The 27,300-nt window shown below is 55.3% G+C and overlaps 1 protein-coding gene across 2 annotated transcripts; it reads right to left on the bottom strand.

Moving 5' to 3' along the window:
* Positions 1–379: 379 nt before the first annotated feature.
* On the bottom strand, positions 380–19,742 carry LOC106484664 (protein-arginine deiminase type-2-like). 2 transcript variants are annotated; one of them, XM_067310847.1, is made up of 17 exons: positions 19,696–19,742; positions 19,108–19,225; positions 16,321–16,504; positions 16,108–16,180; positions 14,926–14,987; positions 14,449–14,566; positions 13,132–13,257; positions 11,104–11,282; positions 10,213–10,316; positions 9,530–9,641; positions 9,289–9,396; positions 5,470–5,621; positions 5,026–5,170; positions 3,520–3,613; positions 2,001–2,086; positions 1,626–1,754; positions 380–852 (listed from the first exon to the last, which is right to left on the bottom strand). In XM_067310847.1, exons 2-17 carry the CDS (start codon positions 19,197–19,199, stop codon positions 619–621), a joined length of 1,998 nt encoding a protein of 665 aa, XP_067166948.1. In that variant the 5' UTR covers positions 19,200–19,225; positions 19,696–19,742; the 3' UTR covers positions 380–618. The 2 variants fall into 2 exon arrangements, with proteins under 2 accessions (XP_067166948.1, XP_067166947.1); XM_067310846.1 differs by lacking the exon at positions 19,696–19,742 and having other exon boundaries at positions 19,108–19,290.
* Between the last annotated feature and the right edge of the window lie 7,558 nt (positions 19,743–27,300).

The raw sequence follows: 27,300 nt of genomic DNA, 5'->3' as shown, positions 1-27,300 counted from the left end.
TGAGTTATGGCTTATTTTCCTCACCCGAAGGCCTGGGTGGCAGAGCTGCCCCCTCCATCTGGCTCCTAGCCTGGCGCCGGAGAAGTTGGTCACCATGTTGGATGGTGGCTGCCTCCCAAGCTGGGAGGGGACCGTGGGCACCACTGACGTTTAACGCCTTCACCTTTGGATTTTGCCTTCTTCCCCTGTGCTTGGGGAGCCTCCGCTTTCCAGAGCCAAGGGCAAAAGGGATCATCACTTCAGAGCCCCCTTCTTTTGGGGCCAAAAGCCTGCTTTTTGTCACTGAAAGAAGACACCGCCCCTCGAGCGGCGTAAAGGAGTCAAGAACAGTGCAGACAAGGCATTCCTACAGAAAGGAGGACGTTCCTGAAACGTTTCCTCGTTTTATTCTCATCAGTACAAATTGTTGGCACCACACCTCACCAGAAATTGCTGTTTTTCTCCCTGTTTTTTCTCCCCCCATCGCTGCATCTCCACAGCCCCCAGAGGGCACTAAGGAAGGCAATAACATGAACCGAGGGCACACCTGGCACTTCACATCTAGGTTAACCGAACCGCAAGCAAAAGCACACAGCCGCAAGCACCAAAAAGATGCCTCCGAGCGCGCAGCGGAGGCGGCTAGGGCATCACGTGCCACCACTTGAAGGAGAAGGGCCGGCGCTGGACATTGGTGCCGCAGTGGACCTCCCCCAGGTTCTTGTGGTAGGAGGAGACGTCATCGATGAAGTTGCACATCAAGCCCAGGGGCTCCAGGAGGGAGCGGACATGCTGCTCCAAGCAGCACTCCCCCTCGACGATGGGGCCGAACGGCTTGGGAATGCCCAGGTCTTGGGAGAGCACGATCATGTTGACCTGCGCAATGAACAGGGTTACTTCCACATGGCATCATTTTCCCCTTCTGCGTTCGGACCGCTTTCAAAATCTTGGGATTCTGGCCAGCTGGCCAGTTCAAAAGGTCTTTCGAGTGAAGGCTGGATTTTCTGAGCCACATGGTGTCTCTTTCTGGGAAAAGGAGGGCTGCTGGCAGGGGGAAATGTCTCACTTCTCTGGACAATCCCAAGGGAAGGTTTTGTGGGGCATTAATTGGATTGCATTGGAAGAGGGAGGTAGCCTCTCCTGGCAGGAGGGGAGTAGCCATCTGTTACAGGCTTAAGCTGTAGATTATTTATGGGAAGAAAGCAACTCGATCAGTTTTGCTCTGCCTCTCCATCCAAGCCCATCCATGTCCTTGGGGAGGTGAGGGTCACGGCCAGGGACTGCCTGACTCCCTTTCCAACACACAGCTCCAAACCCACCGGATCTACAGGATTCTTATCCCTGCTTTATTTTAAAGATGAAAAAAGGATTTGGCTAAATAAACCTCAAACCCAGTAATGCTGACTTATTAAAAAAAGCCCAAAGTGGTGAAGAACCTGGTGAAGATATTTTTTCCTGCAATAAAAAAAACCTCTTTCTTTCTCCCTGTAACTGCCAGCCTTAAGGTTTTAGCTGCCCAGCTCTTGCTATGGTGCAGTCATCTGTGCAGGACATCTGCTCCTGGCCCTTACCAAAACCCCTCTCTCAGCCCAACGCCCGAATCTCCCCTGCGAGTCAGTGAGGACCCGAGGAGCAGGGACACCTCTCACCATGTTAGGAAAATACGCCACAGCCTTGCCATGTTCGTCCATCTTGAAGAGGGCCGGCAGATCGATGATATCGCTCTCCGTCAAGCCCAGCTCTTTTTTGAGGATGTCCCTGTTCCAGTCGATGCAGCGCTGGAGTGAGGGGAGAAGAGAGGCTTGGGGTCGGCACGAGCTTTTGCCGAAATGCAGCACCTTCCTGGGCATCCCAGCGATGGGGCTAAGGCGAGAAGCCTCCGGCGGCTGGTGCGTGGGATCACCATGTGTGTCCCCACCATGCTCAGACCCACAGGTTTCCCTGCCTGGGACCCTGCTGATCGAATGCCTCCCTCCACGCGATCCGTGCCTGCGAGGTGCGGGCCACCCCACTCTGGTTATTACCTGGACGTACTGATTCTGTTGCAGCATGATGTCGTTGGAAAGGACTTTGTTAATGGTGACCCGTTTGGTGTCTGCCCCGGAATAGCCTACAAATACAAATCCCGATCAGGGAAACGAAATGCCTGCTGTCGGCTTCCAGAAGCCTGGCTTGCGGTGCCTAAGTCAAGGCACAAAGACAGAAAAAGCCTGAGTTTCACATGCCAACTCCCTGTCCGTGGCAGAGGTGGGAGATGCTGGGAATAACGCCTCCGGCTGAGGCTGCCGGAGTCCCAATAGTTAGCTTTTGGAAAACCAGGCACTAGGGGAATCTCTGACTATTTCTCAATATCCTAGCCTAGCCTGGAGAGCTTTGTGAAAGGTCATATAGTCCATCCTCCTGCCCAGGGAATAATTAACTGCTAAATTTCTCCGCTGCCTCAGTTCCCAGCTCCGTAAAATCGGAGCTGTCATCTCCCTATCATCCGGATGCTGTGGATAAATCCAGGAAGAGCTGAGGTCACCCCTCGCCTTTGGACAGCTGGATCCTGCACAAATGAAAGCGACCTGAGCCCGAAAGGCTCAAGGGCCCCTCAGAGGCGCGGATGTCTTTTCCTGATCCCATCGCAGATGGATGAATTTCATCCTAAGCAAAACTGAGATTAGAAGGTGCCCAAACTGTCTGTCCAGAGCGACCAGAACATCACTGCTGCTCTTATGAGCCGGCTAATGCCCTGACTGCTCGCAGATGGTTTATTAACAAACAGCTGCTCTGCCTGGGCAATAGCTGTTGTTTTAAATTGGAGATTGAGTCTCCAGCACAGCCAGTCTGAAAGAAATCAAGGCACTTTTAGCCCACCTGTGGAGGGAAGGGCAGGAGAGGAAAAACTGCACTTGGAAAACTTCAGTGCCAGTTGGCAGCGCTGGTTCGGGATGGCACGAGAGCCCACGGCTCCCAGCTGTGCCCTGTCCCACTTTTTGCAGCTCTCTGGATTGCACAGCCCAAGCCACAGGAGGTCTGGTGGTATTTACAGTGGGCAGAGAAGCTCTTTGAGCAAAAGTCACCTCTGTGCAGAGGGCTTTATCCCTCCAGGCCCACTCGGTTTCTCAAAATAGGACTTGAGGGGGCCGGGTATGGCGCACAGGCTGCCCGGGTGGACAGGCATCCTGCTGCGAAGAAAGGCCCATCGCTCTCGTTTGTCAGGCCCGAAGGACAACCGCTGCAGGGGCGGGAAAAGGTCCCCTTCCTCGTGCACGTGTCCCGAATACCCATGCGGTCAGGTGTGTGCTGGCTCTTCCTCGCTCCCACCGTCAGGCCGGCTGCTCCGCGCCCTAGGTCTGACTGCCTCATCCTACATCAAAGCTGGCCTTTAGTTTGGGGACGAAGATCAGCACGTTTCCCCACACACACACCTCGTCGGAGGCTTGCGAAATTCCTCCAGGCTGACGAAAACACCTCTTTGCTCTGACCCTTTGGCCTCATCACCTGCCCCATTCGCGGGGCTGTCCCACTTTGGCCGCAGCTGCCAAGTAATCCCCTTACCTTTGAACATGGTGGCTTCACCCTGGCCCTCCTTCTGCTTCTCCCGAAACAGCTTGTAGCACGCCGCGGGGCTCGCCATCAGCATCCGAAATCGCTGGGGGAAGTGGGAGAGAAGGGGTTCATTGCTTGCAGCGGGGGAAGCACCCCGCAAGGATGGCCAGCCAGCCCAGCTCGTGGGGGCACCCAGGCTCCAAACGGTTGGGGAAAGGGGCTAACAGCAAAAGGGGGGGGGGTATTTGAAGCTGTCACATTTGCATCCCTCCCCAGGAAAGCTGCCCTGGAGGAGCTTCAGAGGCATTTTTGGCTTCTGCAAGAAACCTGAGCCTTAAGCTTGGACATCTCTGCTGTCATTTAGAGTCTTTCTTGCCACAGTGCTGAGCAAATGCATCTAAATGAAGTGCTGAACCACTGATAAATACCCAGCTAACTGCCCCAGGTGGGAGCTATGGGGCAGGGAGGAGGATTGCACCGGGCTGCTCATGGGGCTGTGCTGGGATGGCCCAATCCTGCTCCCTCTGCCCGCCCCAGGCAGGGAATATAAACACCGGGCAGGCAGGCAGGCAGGGAGCTGTTTGCTTGCTGGAGGATTTGGGGCTGGGTGGAGGGGAGCTGCTTGGTTCCTTGGGGCTCTGCAGGGAGTGATGCTCACAGCCTGGGCAAGCTGCAAGCAGGGTAAAGGAAGAGTCTGCTTCCCTAGGCGTCCGCAGCGTAGGCTGGAGCTGCGATACCTGGGCTAATGTTTCTCTCTCTGGGCTGACCACACCTTGGCTGGTGCTTCTGTCTCTAATCTAGCGTCGCAATGCAAGGGGGAGTCAGGGAGGGCTGAGTGAGCAATCGTGCTCTGACTTCCTAGGAGGAGAGGGCAAGAAGACAGCACGGAGCCATGAAAAGCTGGGATGCGTGAGTTTGCAGGGTCCGAGCCTCGCGTGCGTCCTGGCTCTCTCCCCTCCGGGAGGAGCAGCCTCCTGCCTCCAGGCTGTTGGTTTCGGACCCACTCTAGGAGCTGCTGAACAGCTGGGAGCTCTGGCCACCTTGGGAGGCAGCTTGTTTTTCTCTCTCCTGTGGAGATATTAGCTAGGCAAGTGCCTTTCTGTGTTCACAGAGCACTTGTTTTGGGAACTTTGGAGAGTGAACCCAACCAGTGGCTTGGTCGTTCAAGGTATACAAAATGAGCTGTGGGGTTTTTCCCGGAGGAGTCCAAGTTAGATTAGTCACTTTGGGCTTTTTCCAGGTGCCTTTTGGAGGAACCAGCCCTGAAAGCCAAACTACCCTTTGGAGCTGTCTTGAAGTGCAGCTGCGCATGAAAACCTCAGCCCGTCCCTCATGCAGCAAACAGACCAGCTTCCTCTGCTGTTCCCCTTTCTCAAGACAGGGTTTTCATGGGTTTTCATGCCACATTTGGGTTGCTGAAAGACAGGAGACTGCCACCATGCTCGGAGTAACCACTGAGCAGCACAGCTCTCGCAGTTCCCCCTAGTCACGTGTTTCGGGATACTGCCTGCTTACCTTTGCATCAGGACTGGGCACAAAAGTGACAAATTCGTCTACATGGCCCACGGTCAGCCAGTCGGAGTAGAGCTCCACGGGAGACTGCACTTGCTGGGCGTAGAGGAAATCCCTCACCACTTTGGTCATTCTCCTCCCCGCACATCTGGTGGCAAAATGCCCCCCAAAAGAGGGAATAAGGGAAATGCTCATGCGTATATCCATGCACACATGATTATTGAGATGAAGGAAGGGTGAAGTGGAGAAGGGAGTGAATGTGAAGGCAGAGATTTAGCACTGGGGCTGGGTGCTCCCAGGTGCATCCACTCCACAGGAGAACAGCAGATTTGTGCCTGGCCACCAAACTGTTGATTAAGGCCCTCAACACAATTTTTTTGCATGGAGTTTAGGGACATATTTGCTATTCCTTTGCTCCCAAACTCGTAGGTTCTCCATCTCGCTTACGTGGGGAAGCTGCTTCCGATGAGGATCCTCCCCAGGGGATATTCCTTCCCACTGACGGTCACCGGCGGGCTGACCTCCAGGTTCCCAAAAGAGTCGAGGCTGGTGACTGCCTCGAACAGGGGCTCTCTGGTCACGTAGCCAAAGTCTGGGCCCTGGGAAAAGAGAGGTTTTGTCCCACTGCTGCAAAACCCTGCTGAGGGTTTTGTCCCACATTCCCCTCTCCATGCCTGTGCTCCTTGAGGTCCACGGAGATGTTTTTATTGCCCCTGGCATTTCTGTGCAGATGCTACCGCGGGAGGGAAAGGGACTGTTTTCAAGGCGTTAATGGGGAATGGCATAAGGATGGATTATGGGAAAAGGCTGCGAAATGACCCTGGGCACGCGCCCCAGTCGTTTCCCTGGCCCCGAGGGTTTGGCAGCACAGACCGTGCAAGACCTCTTCTCCCTTGCGGGATGGATCTGTCTGTGCTCGCTGCATCCGGGGCTACACCCACTTCCCAGGCAGAAATCCAGCCGAGTCCCTCTCGTATCCGCGAGGCCGCACAGCCACTGGGTATGCATGGATGAGTTTTAGCTCCCGGAGCGAGGTTCTGCCCCAGTCACCTCTCCTGTTGCAGCAGAGCTGCACCTCGGCTGGTTGATGGTTATTTTGCAAGGTCGCAGGCTCCCACCCATGGGGAAATGATCGGGGGCCTCGTTCGGCACGCCAAAACTCCTGGCAGCCGCGCGAGCGCGTGGAAACGTGGCTAGTCTCTCCGGCAACCAGAACTGTTTGCAGGAGAAATTCAGACATGCAAAACATTCCTCCTGCTGGGCTCAAATCTGCTCCGGGGAGTAAAAATATCAAGAGCAAAAGCCATCCCTGGACAGGGCCGGTCTCTGGAGACAAAGAGGCAGCTCTAGTGTGAAGAGCGCAAGGATGAAAGCCTCCGAGTCAGCTGGTCTCAGTAATAGAAGGCAAATGCCAGGCGCAGAGCTGGAGCGCTGAGCCAGGGATAGATCTCCTCTGGCATCCCGCAGCCGACAGTTAAGTGTCCAAGTTAAGCTAATTATTTAGGTGATGAGGTGGCCTCGAAGCTGAATGTCTAGATGGCTCATGTCAAGTGAGAGCTTGAACTCAGCCCCAGAGGGTAAATCCTCCCTAGGAATAAGAACCATCTGAAGGGCTATACTTCACTTAAATCCTATTTAAGCCTGATTTTGAGGACTTAGTATACCTGCGATTTAAGGTGCTATTCTTGCAGAGGCAGTTAACCCTTTGTGCTATGGTTGTGACATGTTAGACTTGAATGCACTAGGGAGAGACCGAAATATTAAAAAAGACGAGGCAAAGCCAACTGCCAGCAGCAGGACAAAAATCTTGCAATGGTTCTGCAGGGATCCAGGACATAAATGCAGTCCATGAGAAACCACAGACTATCCTTGCTCGTTCTGATTTAAGTCAGCCTGGTTTTGAAGCTCATGACAGTGCAATGCAGCTGCGTGAACAAGATCAGATATCCCCTGTTCTTTTTTTCATTAAATCTCACTTATTAGTGTTGCGTTTCCTTAGGGGTGAAGCATCCAGCTGAATGCTTCAATTAACACCAGTTTCTCCAGGCTGCATCCTCGAACGGCTCTCTTTAGACACTGACATGGCAGTGTTTTCTTTTCTGTAAGAGGGTATGCTCCTGTCGCGTTTATCTCTCTGGGGGCGACCATCCTGTGTACCCTGGCAAAGCAAACCTGCGATCCTGTGAAATCTCAGTGTGAGAACTGCGAAGTTCGGCTTAACGCAGGCATGACGGTGCTCGGTGCGAAAGCCTCAGTGTCATCCTGGGGCTGGAGAGATGCAGCGGAGAGATGGGAGCTGCAGGGATGCAGTCAAGCAAGAGAAGCATCCGGCTTAGTAAAAACGAGGAGGGACACCCGAGGGTGCACAGTTAAGAACTAGAAGTTTGCTTTTTTAATCAAGGGTGTTTGGAGAAGCTGGGAGCTGCCAGTTCCAACCCCCTCTGTTCCCTGCACATCTCTGAGGCTTTTTCTCCGTCGTGCTATGATCTAGCCACAGAACAAAGAGCTTGTTCATGCCAAGCAAACACAGCTGTAGCGAACGGGATGCTCTGCCATCCCCCCCGTTCTGGGGCAAAGCCTGGCAAGTCAGGGGTTCCCACCTCGCAGAAAACTGGGGGCAGCTCTGCTCTGCGGGGATGAGACAGGACGCAGCGGGGCTGCCTTTCTCCAAGGCTCTCTGTGCATTTTGGGGTGCCTGTTTGGAGGGTGGCTGGGGGTCAGAGATCCTTTCCCTGGAGGCTCACGGATGCTGTGGGAGGGATGGAGCGTCTAACACCTGCTCTCAGCCTATTTCCATTTAATAATCCATGGAGCCAGTACGGTTTTGGTTGTCAAGTCACTGTCATGTTCCTCCCTAGTGCTGTTTCAGCCCAGGTTTGTGGCATCTGAGTCCTATCAGTTCTAGACTGACTTTGAGGGGCTAACTCCCTGCCGTCTTTTTTTTCCCCTTGCTCAGGGTCCCAGAGGCTTAGAGCTTTGCTGCAGGAGAGGAGGACCCTTGTATGTGCTGTGTTTGGCTAAATTGTCCTAGCTGGAAAATGAGATTGGAAAGATAGTGGAGATTAGGGGAGGCTTCAAAGCAGAAGATTGGAATATAATATGTTAGCAGCTCCAAAGGCTGAAATTGCTTCTTTAAATATGAAGCAAAGCAATTCCTAAAGAGGGCAGATACGTGTAGTTGCCTGACTTACTTGTAAAGGAGCGGATCAGCATGCTATTCCCATCCTGCCTGACAAATCCAGGACTGCATGTACTCATTTCAGGCATGATAAAAGCAACACTTTTGAAAGCAATTAACCTTCCCCAAACTGACACGCAGCGAAAAAGTGAGCTGCCGATGTTAAAATGCCAGCGCGCCGTCCTCTTCTCCAGTTACTTCTGTGGAAAAGGGGTAGACTGAGGCTGCCGCGAGGACGGACAGAGTCCCCTTGAAGCCCTGTGGCTCTCTGGACGGGGCGTTAAGACATGGGGATCCTTCGTTAGGACGGGAGCCAGCCGCCGGGCTGCCGGCAGCTCTCTGCTGGGAGCTGTCGGGCGGTGAGTGGGCCCTGCAGGAGCTGTCTGTTGTGATGCTGGATGAGTCTGGCTGGGTTTATGGGGTCAGAGAGTTCACAGCTACCTGAGGATCTCCTGCCCTTTCTGTCCCGGGTATAGGAAACAGCACAGATGGGGTAATATTGAGGTCTCCATCACTACATTTGACAAGGCTACGTGATTTAATGTCACTGGAGGCTGGACTCCAGCTTGGCGAAGTCTAATAGTTAAAGGTTTGGCCTTCAAGCCCTCTTCTGTCAATGCTTGTCTTCACTGGGCTCTCCCAAAATGTCATTCAGGGTCACTGCTCTCCTAGGCAGCTCTCTTTGCGCACCCTTCCTATGCTGGCCCTTTGCATTTGGTGGAGAAGCCCTATAGGGATTTGTTGGCAGCTGGCTGCATCTTTTGGGCAAGTAAATTGCCTCCTCTTACATTTTCCTTTCCTCTCCTTCTCAAGAGTTGAAGCATATTCACAGGTGCAGAAGAGGAAAAGGAAAAAGCAGCCCACGTCTCAAAAATTTGGTGTCAAGAGATCCACCCTGTCCCAGAGTTTGGCAGAAGTCCTTCTTTTACAGAGAGGTGAGCTCCTTCCTGGCCCCTCTTATCCTGGGAGCCTTCTGGATTAAAGGTGTGGAGGAATCGGAGATTTCCGAGACAGCCTGGACACAGCCTGGGCTCCTGGGGCAATACAAGAGAGGGTGACCACCCGCAGCGGGGCCAGCCTGCTCTTACCAGCAGCTTCTTGATGGGGAAATCCTTCAGCCCTCCGTCTCGGGGGGAGTCCAGCACCACCGGGAAGCCTTTGTGGGGAGCGTGGATGTAGCCAAACTCAACTTCATCCTAAACGAGGTGGGGGGAAAGGCAGACGTTGCATAATCTGCAGGGAGGAAAGGCAGCCCCTCTGCAGGGCTCGGCTTTAGGGTAGTGTTTTCTTGGCCAGTGGCCTGCCTGGCCCCCTCTGGTGCCTCCGTACCTGCATCCAGCGGTCCCCACGGTTCATGTAGCCGTAGCAAACCTTCAGCTCGCAGCCGGCTTTGTCTGCTAGTTTCTTTATCTCCTTGAAGAAGAGGTAGTTGTCCTTCATGCTGGGAAGGCGAAAGGTGGGAGGGAAGCGGCTGAAGTGCTGCGGTGTTGGGGGATGGACGCTCACCCCCAGCCAGCTGCCTTCCCCTCCACCTATCGCCTCCCCAACAGACGGGGCAGATACCCAGGCTCTGGCCGCCGTGGCCCAATGACCTGGGGAAACTGTGGTTGTAACGGCCCCTAGGTCTGGGCCAGCCCAGGCACTGCTGCAGAATGGTTTGTGGCCCTAAATTGGGCGCCTCAGCTTTTGTGGCTCCTGTCTTTGCCATCAGAAAAGCATTGCCCAGTTTCCTACATCGTGTGGGGGTTTCCACTGTCTTGTGAACTGGCTGGCCGGATCCAGCCCAGCTGAGCCCTCAACATGTAGCTTAAATCAACGGAGAGGCTCTCGGGTCGTGTCTAGGAAGGACAAGGACCCACAACAGGTGCCTGGGAGGGTGTCTAGGGCTGCTAACGGTGTGCCTGTCCCTCCACGACGCCCAGCACGTGTTAGCTAGACCCCACGGAGAGCAGGGAGGTGTGAGGCTGCGGCGGACTGGTCCGGCAGGGAAGGCATCCTCCGTTGGCCTTTACCTGCAGATGAAAACGTTCACTGGCGCCAGCGTGTTGGGGGTCATGATCCACGGCGCTACCCTGAACACCACGGTGTCGGTGAAGATCGGCGCGTGGGGGATACCCTGCGGGGAGGAACCAGGGGCACCGCAAACACACTGAGAAGTGGGCCAAGCTCAGCGGCAGTGGGGCCGTCAGCGGAGGAGGGCAGCAATAGCCACATGCACCGGCGGCGGGGCCCAGGAGGGCCAACGGTCAAGGCAGCCGAGATCTGCTGCGCTCTGAGCTCCTGCAGCCAAGGCGGGCTGACGTGTAATGAATTCCCCCGCGGTTTTAGCTTGGCTTATTATTCCTGCTAATCCAGAGCTCTAGACTGCAGCACGCCGGGAACTGGGGAGCGTTCCCCTTCTTGCTGTCACCTTTATTGCACCTTAAGGCACAACAGCGAGCCGGGGCTGGCTGGGTGAGAGCTCAGCACCAGCAGACGGGCGGGCTCCGGAGACCTGCTTTGCCCCCGCCACCAGGGCAGGTATGCGGAGCATCCCCGCGGCCCTGTGCCCGGCTGGGATGGAGGCGGGCCAGGGGAATCGCCTGGATTTACAGCAGGGCAGCAGGGCTAATTGCATATCACTTTGCACCCAAGTGAGGGTTAAATAGCTATTTAAGGCAGCGGGGGACCCTGGCCTGCAGGTCTGTCGACAAGCCGGGAGGTATTAGGACCTTATTGGTCTCCATTTAGCACTATCCCACCAACGTACCTTACCTGTGAGGTCATTTTTGAGTTAAGGTGACAGCTACTCTATGCCCTTTGGCTGCGCAACTGCTCTCCTTGCATTCCCCATCCCCCTCATCCATAGCCCTCTAGCCGTTGCGGCCTCCCATCAAACGCCCCTTCCCCGGGTGCCTCCAGACCTCGGCCAGGGACTCCAGGAGGCTGACGTGGATGGAGACGAGCCCGGGGAAGCTGTCATCAGGGAAGCAGAGTCCCTCGACGAAGAACTCCAGCTCCGCAGGGCCGCCCATGTACTGCACGGCGTGGTACAGCTTCTGCCTGCCCAGGATGTGGATGTAGCGCTGCCCGAAGAAGGGATCTAGGGAAAAAAGGGAGAGTTCAGGATGGGCTCGCACAGCTAAAATTTGTTTTGCTTGTTCACGTCCCCAGAGACGAGGTATCACAGTCCCTCTGTGCTGGAGCTATTTCTCTTCTGCTGATGGACGTAGCGTCCACCCAACAGAAAAATCTTAACGCCAGCTCCATCTCTTGCAGTTTTGCAATCACAGGGCAAGGGCGAAGCATCCCAAATCCTTTCCTTCCCCTAGCCGCTGTTAAAAGACATTTTTCGTGGGATGTCTGCCCTTGCAGCCCCCCGACCTTGGCTGCCGGCGGGTAGCAATGCCTGCAGGCTCCTCGGTGACAGGCTGAGACTTGAGACCTGTCGCTCAGCTCTTGGATGCCTTCCTGATTAATTCAGCGGGGCGGCTGGGAGCCCGGGCCAGCGTGCTGTCATCTGAGCTAAGGGAGCAAGCGCCGAGCCAGCTCGCCAGGCCACCGTCTTGGGTTTCAGCTGGGGGAGGTGGATTTGTGGTGCCCTTGAGGGCCAGGTTGGGATTGGGCAGTGAGGAACTGCTGTCCGAAATGCTCTCTGCTTCCCCAGGGAGAGAGGGATGGGCTGTGCATACCTCTTCCAGGCTTCCCCACAGCGACAGATCCAGTCCAGCGCCACTGGATGTGGCAATAGGGGTCCCGCAGGCATCCTCGTGACGCTGTTTTAACCCGCTAAACCCCCGGTGTTAATCAGCGCTTTCCGTGATGTTTGTAAAAGCTAAAGGGATGTGGCAGGCTCTGCTGCCCAGGTGGGATCTGTGCTTTCAGCTCCGTCCAAGCTACCCCCCTTCCCCTGCTCCTCCGGGAAGGCAGTGGTTTGCTGCTGGCTTCGGCACAAAGGTGGTTAGACACCACCAAGAGCACCCAAACTCCTCCTGCCCCTCGAGCATCCAGTTCTTGGGGCCACCGGCATCTGCCAGCCTCCGGAGCAAGCTGATCCCTTCCGACCGCCTGGCTGGCACCTCTCCGGGCGCTTGCGGGAGCACATGAAGGGCAAAGGCTCGAGGACTTGGTAGGATTTCTGGTGCTAGTCTGGTCCCTCCCCCGGCTGCTCTACACACTGCACCTGGGGAATGCATGCCTTCGTGCTCCTCTCCTGGGAAACCCCTCACAGATACCACCCAGGGGAGCTGCGAGTCCCAACATGGCCAGCATCACCCTTCTGAAAGTGCCAGGTTTTCTATTGCATTGCCAATTTTTCTGTTGCGTTGCCAATTTTTCTGTTGCAAAGAATCGGCGCAGCAAGGTGGAGTTGTCTAATGGATGAAGCAGCTGGTGGTTGGGGCACTTGCTTTTTTTGTTTGCTGCTGCTTTGCTGGATGACCGTGGATAAATCACTTGAGTGCCCCACACCTCTGTTTGTTACTCTCCAGAGTTTTGCAATCGCTCTGGCTCTGTTTGAGAATTGCTGGCCAGCCAAAATGCTTTAAAGCTGGCAAGTATTTTCTGAAAGGTTATTTCTCCGGCTCATCTCTATCCCTACCTGCTGGGCCCTACAGCTGCAGGGACACAGGTTGTGGCCCCGACCTCATTTGCGTAGGGAAGCAGGCGAAGACGCCTGCATCCCTGGCTGTGATCCCTGGTGCTGCTAGGAGCAGAGGCGGGAATTGCCTGAAAAGGGAGAGCAGTCAAGCCTGGAAAAATTGGTGCGGTTGCTAGAGAAACTGTCCATCGCCACCGGATAAGGGCTGCCAAGGACACAGTTTGCTTCAGGAGCCCGTTTTTGAGAGCACAGAAAGGACAAGGTCGGCGACAAAAAGCAAAGAGCTTACAGAGAAAATAAAAGCGTCATGAACTTAGGGAAGGGGCAGAGAAAGCGGCAAGGAAGGACTTACTCTGCACGTAAAAGACCCCAACTTTGTCAGCGTCTGAGAGGGGAACGTAGAGAACGATTTCATACCCCCGTGGGAGTCTCGGCGGGCCTTCAGTCCTCAGGACCATCCGAGACATGTCCAGCAAATCTGGGGTTGAAACACAGCTGAAGTCAGGGCTGGTGCGGAGGCAGCCCAATCCCCCCCTGCTCGCCCCAAAGCCGGACGCCCGATTTCCATGCTACAGGGACCATGTCTGTTTGTCAGCTCGTGATTAAACACCCTTGGGGGAGTTACACCACGCAGCTCCGACCAGGTTGCCCGCTTCCTCCCCAGGTTTTCTAGCCAAGAAGATGCTCCTCACGCGTTAGCAGCCTTTGCACGTGTGCTGGAAAAACAACCCGTGCTCTTGCTAGCGCTCAGACCTGGTGGGGCTCGTGCTCGTGCTTTGAAAGTGTCCTTTTCCCACAGCCCAGTCCTGGCACCACAAAGCCGACGGGCACCGGCTTTGTGTGTGGATTTTTTTTTCCGGAACAGACGGGTATTTCTGGCTGCCGGCCCTACAACTCTCCCCTAACTCCGAGGTTTGGGCCAGCTCCTTTCCCATTTCTCTGTCACCCCCATGAAGCATCCCGAGGCTAAGCTCTGTCAGTGCACCTCCGTGACCTCCGCTGTTTTTTTGGCTGTGCTTTATGCCCCTGCCGCACCTCAGGGGAAGCAATTAGCTCGCGCTGCATAAAAAAGAGGATGGGAGCGTGATCCCGCATGGGAAGCTAGCTCAGCAATTCGGCTTCATGAAGCATGAGTCAGAGCAGCGATCAGCCCGTCGACAGCCAGTTCCTAAGCAAAACTTAATCTCCGAAAAGACCAAGCCCGCCTCAAGGACCAAGGAATGAAAGAGCATTTTTGCATTGCTTGTTTCTGAAGCGGAGCCTCTGCGGGGTGCTGATGGGCCTGCATGGCTCTGAACTCAGACTTAGCAAGTACACAAATGACTTTTTAAAACTTAGCGATACACAAGGAACGTGAGATTCTCTATTTTTTATAAGGATAGGCTCTCTAGCTCCAATACTGAAGCAGTTTTCCAGTTCGCAAGATGCTGGAAAGCAAAACTGAGCTATTTTAACCAGCAGAGACCAAAAGGATGTGGAAGTTGCATTAACAATGTAAAATGTGAACGTTTGTCTACTTAAGTCTAAGATATTCGATTTCGACTGTAAAAATTGTCTCTTGTCTTGCCATCCCGTGGTGTTAGCAGCAACAGGGTAATGAAAATATCCCCCGGTGCTTTTAACCTGGCCGTGAAAAATCGGGATTGGGGATGGCGAAGGGGCCGTGTACCTTCTTTGCTGAACACTCTTTCGTCATCGCAGTCCAGCGCAGGAATAAAAGGGCTTTCCCTGTCGCAGTTCACAAGCAGAATGGCCCCCTGCCCATCCGGGCCCCACGTCCAGGTTGCCTAAAATACACCACCTTGGCTTAGCGAGCGCCCGGGGACGGTGGCAGTTGTCACAGACCCGGGACGTGCCGGCCGCCAGCAACATGACCCGGGAAGAGCAGCCAGACCCGCATTTGGGTTCAGGCTTCCCTTCTGCGTGTGAAGGGCCAGGTTTGCCCATGGGCCTGGCAATAGCACGAGCTCCCAGGTTGTTTTTGATGCTCTGCTTCCATGGATTTCCCCCTTGACATCGGCTGCTTTTCCTGAACGGGCAGAGACGAGGACAGGCAGAGCAAGAGGGGGCTGTTCCCATTTTCCTCCTGCAAAGCTCTGTGCTCCCTAACTTTCAATTCATGTCAGGAAAGTAGAGGCTGGATTACCTTGTTGGGGTTATTCTTTTCCACCACTCCATCCCGATCTGCATCGACATCCAGAGAGATCCCTGGGAACACAGACACCCGCAGTCAGGCCTTTCTCCAGCCCCAGCTAAGGCAGATTTTGACAGGCAATGCAGCTCTGAGCGGGGCCAAAGCATCTGCTCGGGATTTCTGCAGAGCGGGATGCATCTCCTCCTCTGGCAGAAAGCACCAGGAGCAAGTCTGCGGAGGTGACACGGGAGCTGGTGATGGACCTGCACTGGGAGGAATGACCCCAGCGCTTCTGGGAGCCAGCCCAAGAGGTTTCGAGACCGCTGGAGAAATCTCTGTGGGCTTTGGGTTTTAACTGGCTGAGATTTTGCCGTGCCCTTTGGAGAAGCAGTTGTTGCTGTGGCTTTGCGGTTTGTTGCATGCAAGAGTCCACCTGGCCCGGGTCTGACCTGCCAAATCTGAGCTTGTCTCTGCTTCCCCATTACGGGCCCTGCTCAGAGCAGATGGCCTGAGTTACTCTGTTAAACGAAGCAGTTAATATTCACGCTCTAGATATTAGCTAGGCCCGGCGAAAACACACTGTGCGGGATGGTTTATTTTCAGGATTTGGACCAGTCCCAATATTCACCCCCCGCGAGAGTGCCTGAGAGCACGGCAGGGCATTTCTCTTGCCCTCCGCTCCTTCCCTCCAGACACGCTGCTGCTGTGGCGACACACTTGGATGTTTTCCATCACAACGAGGTACCGGAGGGAAGGTGGATTGGGTTTCCAGGCATGTTTCAAAGCACCATGTGAGACAGCCTGGTTAGTGCAGAAGCTGTTTTGCTGCTAAGGCAGTGGGAAGAACAACTTGCTAAACCGTACAGCTTCTTTCAGGCAAGTATTATCAAAGCAGGAGAAAAGGATTGAGTTTAATTCTCAAAGCGTCTCCCACGGCCCTCCGCACAAGGACTTGCACCCGCATTGCCCTGCTAAGCCTTAAAGGTGACAAAAATGGACTTCACTGGGGCATTTTTGGAAGGAGCAACAAGATCCTTCTTGTGTTGTCCATGCGTGCGGTTGGCTCCCTGTGCGCAGAGCCTCCCAGGTCGCGCTGCTTGCTTTGCTCCCGAAGGATGGGATTTTTGCAACTCTGCAAGCGGGCGAAGAGGGATTGAAGCTCTGGCTGTGCCGTTGCGAAAGCGTCATACTCACCGACGCCCGTGAGAAAGACCCCGGCTTGGTCGATGGGCTGTCCTCCTTCCTCTCCGTAATAGCTCACGGTGACCTGGAAGCACCCAAACACACATGAGGAGCAAGGGCAGGATGACAGTGCCCGGCGCCTGCGGGCAGGGGAGCGATGCTTTGGTCCGTGAGATCCCGGCGAAGGAGAGAGGCTACACAGACCCCCGGCACCCCGCTTTTCACCTTGTTGTCATTGACCTCCGTGCTGGCTTGGCTCATGCTGAGTCTCAGGACCGTCCCCTTGTCGAGAGGCCACCGCGGCCCCCCGTTCCCTGGCGCCACCTCCACTTGCTCTCCGGTGACGACCTCCACGTTCACCGCCTCCGTGTGCTTCAGGCTGAAGGAGACCGCGCCGGCCGGAGCCGCTCTGCAAAGAAGTTTGCGGAGGCCTGCGCTCAGCTGAGGCAGCCCCAAACATGCCGAAATTCGGAGACCAGCAGGCGCCCGGCACCGTGCCGCGGCAAGGACGAGGTTTCACCTCGGCTTGCAACGGTGCCGTGAGCAACCCAAAGCGCTCGGTTCCCAGAGCAATTAATCTCGCTCCTCGAGTCATAGCCAAGACCAGGCACGCTGGCATCTCCACGCTAGCCACCGGCTCCTTTCTACCCTCCTGTCCTTTCAAAAAGCTGCACGTAACTATCACTGCCTGGGAATGCTTTGAGGGACTGTTTTACGGCAGAACATGCTCTTTTGGAAAAATGAACCTACTTTGCCGACATCGGTTCTTTTTAGCTTATAAAAAACTAGATTGCAATCTGTTACAATTACAGGCTAAGCACTTAGTACTGCTGGAACAAAAGAGCTTGTTTTTTTGTTTTGAAGTTCATTTCAATTCAGAATTTTTTGTTGATTTTTAAAGGGAGTCAAACCCATTGTTTAATAGTTCATCCTAGAAGCATTTCAGCTGAGCCGAAAGCTTTTGCCAGAGGAAATTCAAATTTAGAGGTAATTTGTCCCACCTAGCAATAGCAAGTATTGCACCACTCCCAGCATGACCTACCCTTGCCTTTCTCATGCCACTCAGCAGATCTCCCTTGCCTCTCTTGGCTCCCTGTCCCTCCTTTCCCCGTGTTTCCAGGGTTTTTATTTTGGGGCCGCTTACAGTTTGCAAGGTCCGGGCTCGCTTTGAGCGCCGGCCTCTCCAGCATGTGTGCAACCAGCCCCGTGGCTGCGGCACCGACACCCGAGAGCGCCCGCCGTATCACCATTACAGCATCCTTTACCGCCCCGCGCCGCGCTGGCACGGCTGTAAAGCCCTGAGCCGGTGGCATCAAGGGGAAAGAGGAAATCTGAGCGCTTGCTTGATGCTGTCTGGGCATTTCTTACATTGTTAAATTGCATTTAATTAGGCGTGCAAAACTGGTTTGGTTTCCTTGGTTCTGGGGTTTGGGGATCCCACTGGGAGGAGATGTGACCCGGAGAGAAGCCAGATGAGCTGTAGCTGTGCTGTTTATCTTGAGCATCGAGGGTGAGACTTGCATAAGCAGCTGGGTGAGGACCGGCGCTGCCTACGACGGACAGGAACAAAGTATTTGGACTTAATATGTTGTTTTCTTTTGGGGAACAATTATCTTGGGGCTTTCTGAAGTGCAACTCTGTTTCGTCTTATGGGCGCGGAGTTTATGTTGTGATAACTTGCACGCTCTTTCAGGACGCAGCTTGTCACCGGGTCTTGTTTTCCTCTCGTCGCCCAGTGCTCCCAGCTGCGTCCCCTCCTTTGCCATCTGTCCCCACGGTCTCCTGCTCTTTCCTCCCGTGTCCCAACCCTGCTTCTTCCTCTGGTCTCCAAATTTCCAAGGGAATATCGCTTGGTAACTGGATCTGTTGACCACAGATGGATCAAGCTGCGTTTGGAGTACGAACCCTGGGTGAATAAATACTTTCTTTGTGTCGTGCAAATGCTGACACCTGAGACTCTTTGCTGGGACTTGTGCAGATTTGCAAAGCCCGGGGAAGGATTTGCCCACTCCTCTGAGAACGTTTGCACTGCCAGCGCCGGTCTGTTATAGATTAACAGAGCGAAAGGCCAGGGCTGGCTGCTGGCGACGTAGGCAGCACGTGTCCCGGGTTGGAGCGCAGGCAGCTAAAACCCTTCATCTCCCTGCTGGATGATGTCCGTGGGCCAGCCGGGGCTTTTCAGGAGCGGTTTTGCGACTGCACGGCATAGTCTAGGAATCGCGGGTCTCTGGAAATAAAGCCAGGGACGCCTCAGGGGTTGCAGATGTTAGTGCTGCAGAAGAACTCGGAGCAAGGCACAGCCCCGCGTGGCAGCATCAGATAGGGTAGGGATTGCTCGGACGTGGTCTGAAGCAGATTTTAGCCCTATAGAGGAGCTGGATCTCTCTGCAGAGGGTGAAGCATTTCATGTAACGTGGGATCGGACCAGCCTGAATAGCCACATTTTCTCCCAGCCAGTAGGTTGGAGGTTCCCCGCCAAAAACCGGCAGGTCCCGGAGCCGGGAGGACGCGGGTCTTCCAGCGAGGGCACGCCACGTGCTGTAAATCGAGGCCGTTTCCTTGGGGAATTGCGTGAAACTGCACGGTTTAAGCCGGGTTGGGTTGCTGCGTGGCGTGGGGGGCTTCAGCCCCCGTGGACCTGCCGCGAGGATGCCGATGCCTCCCAAACCGCCTGGGAAAGCAGGGCTGCGGGACGAAATCTCTCCTCACGCCCTCGAATTGAGGCTGGGATGGGGACACGGCATGGGGGCGGTGTGTGGCAGCGACCCAGATTTGGGAGGCATGGAAGGGGGCTGTCTCATCACCCCCCCAAAAACGCTTCTGGGGACTCCTGGGGAAGGGATATGCAGGGACTCGGGAGCTGGGCAACAGGCCAACGTGCAGATGGGGGGAGCAGAAGGAAAAACGGTGGGGGGGAAACGGAGGAGGGGGTTAAGGCACTGGGGAAAAGAAACGAGAAACATCAAGGCGCAGGAAGGGAGGGAGAGGGAAGAGTTAACGTGTCCGACTCACCCGTAGACATCGGTGGAGATCTGGGTGCCCAGCACGCACAGGGCCTCGATGCGGTTCCCATGCTGGAGCCGGAGTGTGCGGTCCCGCAGCATCTCGCCGCCCCCGGAGCCCAGACGCCCTGACGATGGGCACATGCGCCCCTCGCACCTGCTCCAGGTGGGACTGAGCCCAGGGCAGCACCCTGTCTGGGCTCCTCCTCCCTCCTTCGTCCCCCCACCCCAGCACGCCTCCCTCCTCCTCTTCCTCTTCCTCTACTGGACCCACAGAAAGTCAATCACCCTTCCCCGGGGGGGTCGGGCCCTCCCTTGAATTTGGGACAACTCCTTTGCAGGCCCCTTTGCCCCCCGGCCCAAAGGGAGAGGGCGGTCGGATTGGACCCTCTAAAGCCACAGGAAAATGATCTCAGCGGCTTGGGAGGGAGGGATGGAGAGGGAGGGCGGCTGGCCCGAGGCCCAGCCGCCTCCGAGCCCTTTGCAAGGAGCTCCCCCAGCTGTCCCTAACTCTCCGTCCCCGGCTCCCCGTCCCCGGCGAAGCCCCAGGCTGCGCGGCAGGAGGCTTTGCCGCCGCGGCAGCCCAACAATCCCAAACCTCGAAGCGGAACGAGCAGCCGGGAGGGGAGGCAGATGCGGAGTCGGCCTCGGGGTGTTTCTGCAGCGCGGGTTGCGCTTTGGCTTTTGGCCGGCGTCTGCGATCACGGGGTAGGCGACACCTCTCACGCCGTCCCGGCCGCGGCCCTTTTCCGTTGTCTAGGGAAAAGCTCGAGCTGCTCTTTGGAAGAAGAGCCAAACTATCCAAACCCTCAGGCTAGCAGGACGCTCCTTTCTTCCCTACTTATTTTCAAAGGGAAGCCGGGGAATGAGCTGCCTTTGCTCGTGCCGAGAAGGGGAGGATGGAGGTGTTTTTATACAATGAACATGCTGTTTTGCTGCCCCGGCGATGCAGCAATTCGTGTTGGGAGCAATTGCTGCCCACGCAAGCGTTTGCATTCTTTATTAAAATGACACTAAATATGCATTTCAAAAACCAAACTTCTTCCCCAGATTTTGGCATAACCTGCAGCAAGCAATTAAAAAGCAGGAACCAGAAACGTTCAGTTTGCTCGTCCCTATTTGTGTCCCTTTTAGGCTTTTCTTTTTGGCTGGGGCACAGTAAACAAACTCAAATACAGTTTCTCGTCCGAACCGGATCCTTTTCCGTGCCGTGACTTGAGCAAACAAGCATGTGAGGGGGGCTTTGCGTTGCCAAACCTTGTCTGCATGCAGACGCCTCGGGAATACGGGCAGTTTCCCTGATTTTCTGCACGTGCTGAATAAGTGTGTGGCAAGAAATATGATTTATTAAAGGCCATATGTGTTATCACCAAAGAAGGAGGTATAAACCAGCACCCTCTCAAGCTTTGCCTGTCTTAGGACATCATGGTTAGAGCAGCAACAGCCCTGTGCAAAATTTAACACGGGGACGTGCTGGTTGGGTTAAGCGAACCCCAGTTTAGATGCCCCAGGCTGATACCTGCCCACGCCTGCAGCCCGCAGCTGGAAAACACCTCTTCTGAGAAGCGTTGCTATTTTACCCTGATCTATTTAAACCACCGGCTTGCAAGAAACACTGCTGAAAGAGGAACCAGGAAGAAGGAAAAAAAAAAAACCAACCCCAAATCAAACCGGTGCAGTGTTTGCGCAAGCTGGCTCTGTCCACCGACTAGTGGCTTTGCATCGCGTGAGACTCACCAGGCCTTTGGGGTTTTTCTTTCTCCTCCAGAAACGCAGCCATCAGCAGGCATCTCCCTCGCACCGTGCCGGTGTCGCGGGCGCTGGAGCTGGCCGGCCGGGTGGATGTGGGCTAGCCTCCCCGGGCTCGCTGGCCACCGACGTGCTGGTGGAAGGAGAGGTGTCCAAAGGTTATTTTGGAAGAAGGCGAGCGAAGAAAGCAGCTTCTCGTTTGCCACTCTCGCTTCCCAATTCCTACGCCTGGGCATTTAGCGTTTCAGTTGCCAGCCAGGAAGCCGAATGCTATTTTAAATCCTCCCTTTTCTTAAAAAAAAAAACCACCAAAACCAAAAAAACCCTCCCATCTTCCAGCAAGACCCCAAGATCACTGCATCACTGGGGATTTTTAAAAGCAGCACAAGTGTTTCTTGAAACACAGGCGCTTCACCGTTGTGAAAAAGGCCTTTTACGTGCTTTAGAAATGACTGCCTTTTGCCCAAATTGAACCTAATGTGCCCAGTCTGCTCCCCAACCCAGCTTCGCCTTTGATTTCAGGCTTTAGACCTGCAGAGCCGGAGCGGTTCACGACCGCCGCCGTTGTCCCCAGCCAGCGTCCGCGGGGTTCGTCCCGAGGGCCCCGGGCGCCCAGGACGTCTCCACAAGCGCGGCAGAGACGAAATTTGCCCTAATTCCCCATGAAGCCGGGCAACCCCTGCAAATTGCTCACAAACTTTTGCTGCGCTTGCAGCTTGCTCCGGGATCCGATAGCTCTTGCTATCTTGTCCCGGCGTAACGGCCAAACTACCCAGCAGGCGGGAGGCTGCTGTTACCCCTGCAGTTTCGAGTTTTTTAGTTATATTATTACCTAACTTGTCTTACCTTAGGTTTTGCTCGGCTTTGTGCAGTTGAGCGCTCTCCCCCTTAATCTCACCATTTACAGCGAAGGATTAGCAAACTCAAGAAATTAAGGCAGCATGAACCCTGTGGACCTGCAGGAGAGGGGAAGGAGTGTAACCCACCAAATCTGAGGTTGAAACATGTAAAAATAGCCCTGTGTGAGCCCAAAACCAAGGAGGAACTCCTCACCACCAACGCCGTGTCCTCTTTGCTCCTTGGTTTCGGGCTCGCTCAGGTGGCTCTGCTTTCGGGGGCCACCCAAGACCCCTTGGGGACAGAGCGGTGGTGACGGCACTGCTGCCCGGTCCCACTAGATGTCACCTGCATCCTGTCCCACGGTGTCCCCCATGTCCCCCCCACCCCGAGCCTGAGTTTGCGACAAAAAAAGAGAGGAGAAAGCCAAGTTTTAGGGCAAAAAGGGAGGAGGGATGAGAGGGGGGCTACCGGGTTTCAGGAGGAGAGCGCCGCGGCTGTCAGAGCTGCTTTCCACACCGGGCTGTGGTTCCCACGGGGACATTCACGTTATGCCAGCCCCCTTCCTCCTCATCCTCCTCCTCCTCGAAGGAGGCAGGGGCTGGGCTGCTCTGACACAAGGCTTGAGTCTTTGGCGTCTCCAGCTCCGGGCTGAGTATCCAAGAGGGCGAGCGGCTCCGGGAACGGCCTCGATTGCCCCCGGAGGGCTTGCAGGAGGGGGCCTGGCTCCTCCCTGTCATCCTCATCCCCTCTCCTGATCCTGGTCTCTGCCCGGTTCCCAGTGAGGCTTTCCCAGCCGAGCGACTCCTTTCTGCTCGCCAGGGAACAGCCTGTAGGTGAATATTAAGTGTTTTGCTGTTCGCCCCAGGGGGCAGACAGTCTTTCCAGGCCTATCTCACCCTTCCTTGTCCCAAGTCCTCCCCGTGCCAGAGGAAGGGCAGCTAGGATCAGGCGGAAGAGGGAGGACATCCCGCAGCGCTGGGTCTCACATCCGCATGGTGCCCAGCCCAGCTCTGCCTGACTTCCGTCCCTCTTGCACAAGGGGTGGCAAAAGCACCAGCGAGTCTCAGGCCACTATTCTTGACACAGGCTTTGCTTTATGCTATCGGGTAGGAGATCAGACAGGGTAAACCATCATGGGATGTATATATATATATGTATATCCACAGGTGTCTGGAGGCTTGTGGTTTCACAGCTATAGTCAATCTGGTCAGAGGAGTTTTCAGGTTTTTAAAAGTCAGATCTGCTGGATTAGTAGCTGTTACGCATCAGCTTTTTCCCTGCTGATTGATCTCTGCATGTCCTAATTTAGAGGAGCCGGGAACAGGGATTGGTACAGGAGCTTGCAGACACGCTGGAGAGTTCATTCGTGCGTGTTTTCGTGCCGGCCTCCCCTCTCCCTCCGCCTGGGCGATGGGAAAGGCTAACGATGCTTCAGGCACTGCCCCACGGTGGGAGGACCAGGGCCAGATGGAGAAACTGGTGCCAACGGGCAGGAAGGGGGTCGGGAGCTCTGTTGGCGTCACCAAGCCTTTCTCCAGGAGTGCGTGGCATCTGCTGTGCATCATCGTGAACCTCTTCCAACTTTGTCCGAAACTGCTCGGATCCCATGCGGCATCTCTCATCCGTCGCTTCGAGCTGTGCCGAGGTCCACTTCTCCCCCTTGGATCTGTTGAAGTCTCCCTTTTCTGGGAGGCCGGATCAAGGGCCTGGTGAGCTCCCTGAGCCGGCGATGGGAAAACCTGGCGTGAACCTGCATGGCTCGGTGAGTGTCTCAGGCGGCTTGGCCGGCATGCCCTCCTTGGTGGCCTGGAGCAGCGCCTGCGTGCCTGGTGACGGTGGAGCGCGTCGGGCCAGCACCGTGCTGGGCTGCAGCTGTAACCCGGCCCGACACCACGCTCCTGGCAGATATTGGGGCTGCTGGAGCCTTTGGCCATGCTTGGAGGCACGTGTCGGCATGGGAGCCTTATTGCAAGGAGTAGGAGTGAAACGTGCCCCCATGGCGTCCTTCTTAGCTGACCTTTGCATTTAGGAGGTGCGAACAGGTGCCCGCATGAGTCAGGCCAGGCGTAAGCCACCACGCAAGCCACCCTCCGTGCCCTGGCAGCCTGCGAAAGGCGATGTTGCCTCTGCAGGACTTTCCACCACTTTCCTTGGCTTTATTTTGCAAGCCGAGCCCTTTGAAGGCAGCTGCGACCCGCGAGCAGGCGAGGCTCGGAGGCGGCCGTCAGCACGGGCGCGGAAAGCATGCGGCGGGCGGCAGGCTGGAGGCACAGCCGTCGGGCGGCTGAATCAGCCGGCTTGGCTTCGGGGTGGCCTCCGCAGCGAGATGATACCAACCCACCAGGGTGAAGGAAGGAGCTTGAGCTACGCTGAGAAGATCCGCAAGTTCATTGCTAGCTCCGTGGGAGGCATCCAGCACACCCTAGTGAGGAATCGGTTTATACAAGCAGCAACCTCAGCGTGATGTGCAAAGCTGTGGGAGAACATGGGATACCAGCACAGCAAGCTCAGGAGGACAGAGCTCCAGCGGGTACACGTGCTGCTCCTGAGCTACGCCAGATGGCAAGGCGGCTTCCTGGGGTGGTTTGCTCTTTGATTGCTGGCTATAAAGTGGGTCTTCCCTGCTTTGTGAGATGGCAGGATGGGAAGCTGGGCCCTCGGATGCCCTCCTTTAGGGGAGAGGGAAGGATGGAGGGGAGAGCTGTGCTTCCCAGTAGTGCGAGGCAGGACAGGACCGATTGCAGAGCCGTCCCTGCTCTTGGCTCCTGGGAAATCCCAGACACGGGTCCTGGTGCATCCCATGACGTGAGGTTCAGCAGCTTTGCATGACAGCTCCTCATGCTCCTTGGAAGCCAACAGCCATTTCCCTCAAAAATGCTGTTTCACCAGGATCAGGACCAACCTCTGTCGGGTTTCACCGGGATGGAGGCTTTAAAGAGCTTTTGTTGCCGGTCCAAACCAGGCGCTGTGTCCTACCTTCCTGGCCTCTGGCCACATGTCAGCAGCAAAGGGGAAGGCAGGTTCTCGGGAGCTGACGCGGCACCTCTTGAAACCTCCCGAGCACAGGCGCGTGCGGTGCTCCTGCCACGCTCCACTGGAGGCTTTGTGCTTATTCAGGAAGTTTTCTGTCTGGTACAGCTACGCAGCTAATGAAATAAATTCTTTGGCAAACATGAGCGGGACTTGATAACTGGTTTGATGCCTTGTTCTACTGCAAGTAATTAGGTAGACAAGGCTCTTAAAGTTACTGCCTGCAATTATGCAGGCAAAGTAATAAATGATATGTAATTATCAGCTTAAAGAGATTATCAAACTTTCCTTGACGGAGTGGCGGGACAGAACTGGTGGCAAGAAAGACCCTGCAGGGGTGGGTGCCATTAGGGCTCAGAGACACAGGGCCGCTGCGGGGCTGCCAGCAGAACATGAGGGATTAGCGTCGGGTCCATCCTCAATGGGCTCTGTGTCAGCAGGGGAATCGCTCCAGCTTGGTGAGCTCGCCTGCCCCAGGGTGAGGTGGCTGTGCCTCCAGCTGCCTGTCTCCTGCCTCTGATTACAGAGGAGGCAGTTGAGCCACCTGGCTCAGAGCTGGATGTCTGAGGTTGGGCAAGACCAAAGCGGGAGATGCCTTCAGCCGGTCCTCACCCTGTGGGGGTCCTGCCCCCCAGCCTCCCTCGCCTGCTGCACAACCACCTCCCTCCAGCCTTGGGACCCCACATGTTGGCTTGGGGGTCATGCAGTGGGAGAGAGAGAGACCAGGGTGCTGTGCTGATGAGTGCTCCCCAACCCAAATGGTTCCCTACCAGTTGCAGCTACAGGCTCTGATGCTGCCCCCTCCCATGGCCCAGAGCATTGGATGTCTCCATCAGTGGTGTGATACGGGAAGCACTGCACTGGTTTTGTGTCTCCCAACAGTCTTACTAGCCTAGGTAATGATGCATGGACAGGGTGAGGTCCAGGTTTGTGCTGGAGAAAGACCTCCAGCAGCTGAGATTGCATCAGATGAGGCACGAATGCCTGTCCCTGTGGTTGCTATGACCTGGCTGGCTCCATCCCGCAGCCAGCATCCTTCCCCACACTGCTGGGGACATGCCATCCCCACCGGACATGGGCTGTACAAAAGCTGCCTGGTGAGAACCAGCGTTCAGAAGCCCTGTCCTGAATAAGGGAGACACATCAGGCAGAAAAACACTTGAAGAAAACCCAAATCCAAGCCTGGCCAAGCTCTTGGGTGGCTTGCCGTGGCCAGTTGAATCCGATGGAGAGGAGCAGCACTGCCTATTTCCTAGGAAACTGCGTGCCCAACACGTCATAGGGGTCTGAATTCACCAACTTCTCTCTGATCCATCCTGCACCGGGAATCTTAATAGCAGCCTCTTGAGACAAGGTGTTATTAGGAAGAAACACTCAGCACTGAATGGGCTTAGATGACTTAAAATTGTAATCCACCCTACTGCTGCATGGGCATGTCGGAGCTAATAGCAGGTGGAGGAGGAAGAATAGGTGAATGTAGCTACCACCCAATGAAGACAGTGTGGATTAGGCTTGAGAGAGCATCTGGAGTTACTGTGGCTGCTAAGAATGTGCCATGACTAAACATGAGTCTGGCTGCACAATACACAAACTCAAGGTTTCGGCCCCATGGCTTCAGCCCATCTCTCCCATCTGGATAGGATCTCGGGCAGGTTTGGGGGGAGAACCGCTGCTCTGGCACGGGGAGAAGCGCACGCTTGCAAGCCCGAGCTCCAAACCCCTGGAAGTCAGAAACCACCATTCTCCACCTTCCTCCAGATTACAGACCGTAATGGCATGACCCTGTAGGTATTAAGGTGTGTTCTCCGTCCGGCACAGGGCTCAGAACCAGCCGAGCAGGATGCGATGCCAAAATCGCAGCAGGCAGCAAGCTCAGCACCATGCCTAGTGTAAACCAGTGCGACCAGCAGCCACACGTGGAAATCAAACTCCCAGCGTTACGTAATGCTCTGCTGGCAGAGGCCTTGGTATAGTAAAACTCTTTGGGGACAGGACAAGCTCCTGTTTGGAGCCTGTGCTGACACTGCTTTGCCCCAAGTGGACCGCTTGAAGCGTTTTAGTGGTGGTGAACGTTTGTGCTTCTCTTGTGGTAGGGCTTGTAGGCCCACAAAGCTCAAAATTCATCTACAAGCTTCACAAGTTCAGCTCATGAGGGATTTTGGTCCGTCGGGTTTTGCCTGCAGCTTCAAATCAGGCAGGGTCCCGGAGACCCCAGAGCAGTGCTGCTAGCACGCCATGATGCAGCCTGCACAAGCATCCTCACCGCCCCAACAAGCTCTCATGATCTTATTAAAGCCGTGTTCACATACAAGACACCGTGCTGTTTTACTGGCACAATTAGAGTCAGAGCTCTTTAATGTAGACACGCTTGGAGATGTTCAAAGCAGCTGGGATGGCTCTAGTTTGATCTTGCTAAGGAGGGTGCAAATGTTTCACTTTGCCCAACAGCCCAGCTAGCCTCTCTCCTGGCTGAGGACGTGCGTCACAACGTGACGATGGGGACTAGTCTTAGCTCTACCAAGCCTACTTTGGACCTTCTTTTTTGCAAAGGGTCCTGCTGCCCACAAAACTGTATATTTTTGAC

This window comes from Apteryx mantelli, chromosome 26 (assembly GCF_036417845.1).
Source record: "Apteryx mantelli isolate bAptMan1 chromosome 26, bAptMan1.hap1, whole genome shotgun sequence".
NCBI lineage: Eukaryota > Metazoa > Chordata > Aves > Apterygiformes > Apterygidae > Apteryx > Apteryx mantelli.
The sequence above is the reverse complement of the archived record's forward strand: the minus strand, read 5'-3'. Positions and strand labels throughout refer to the sequence as shown.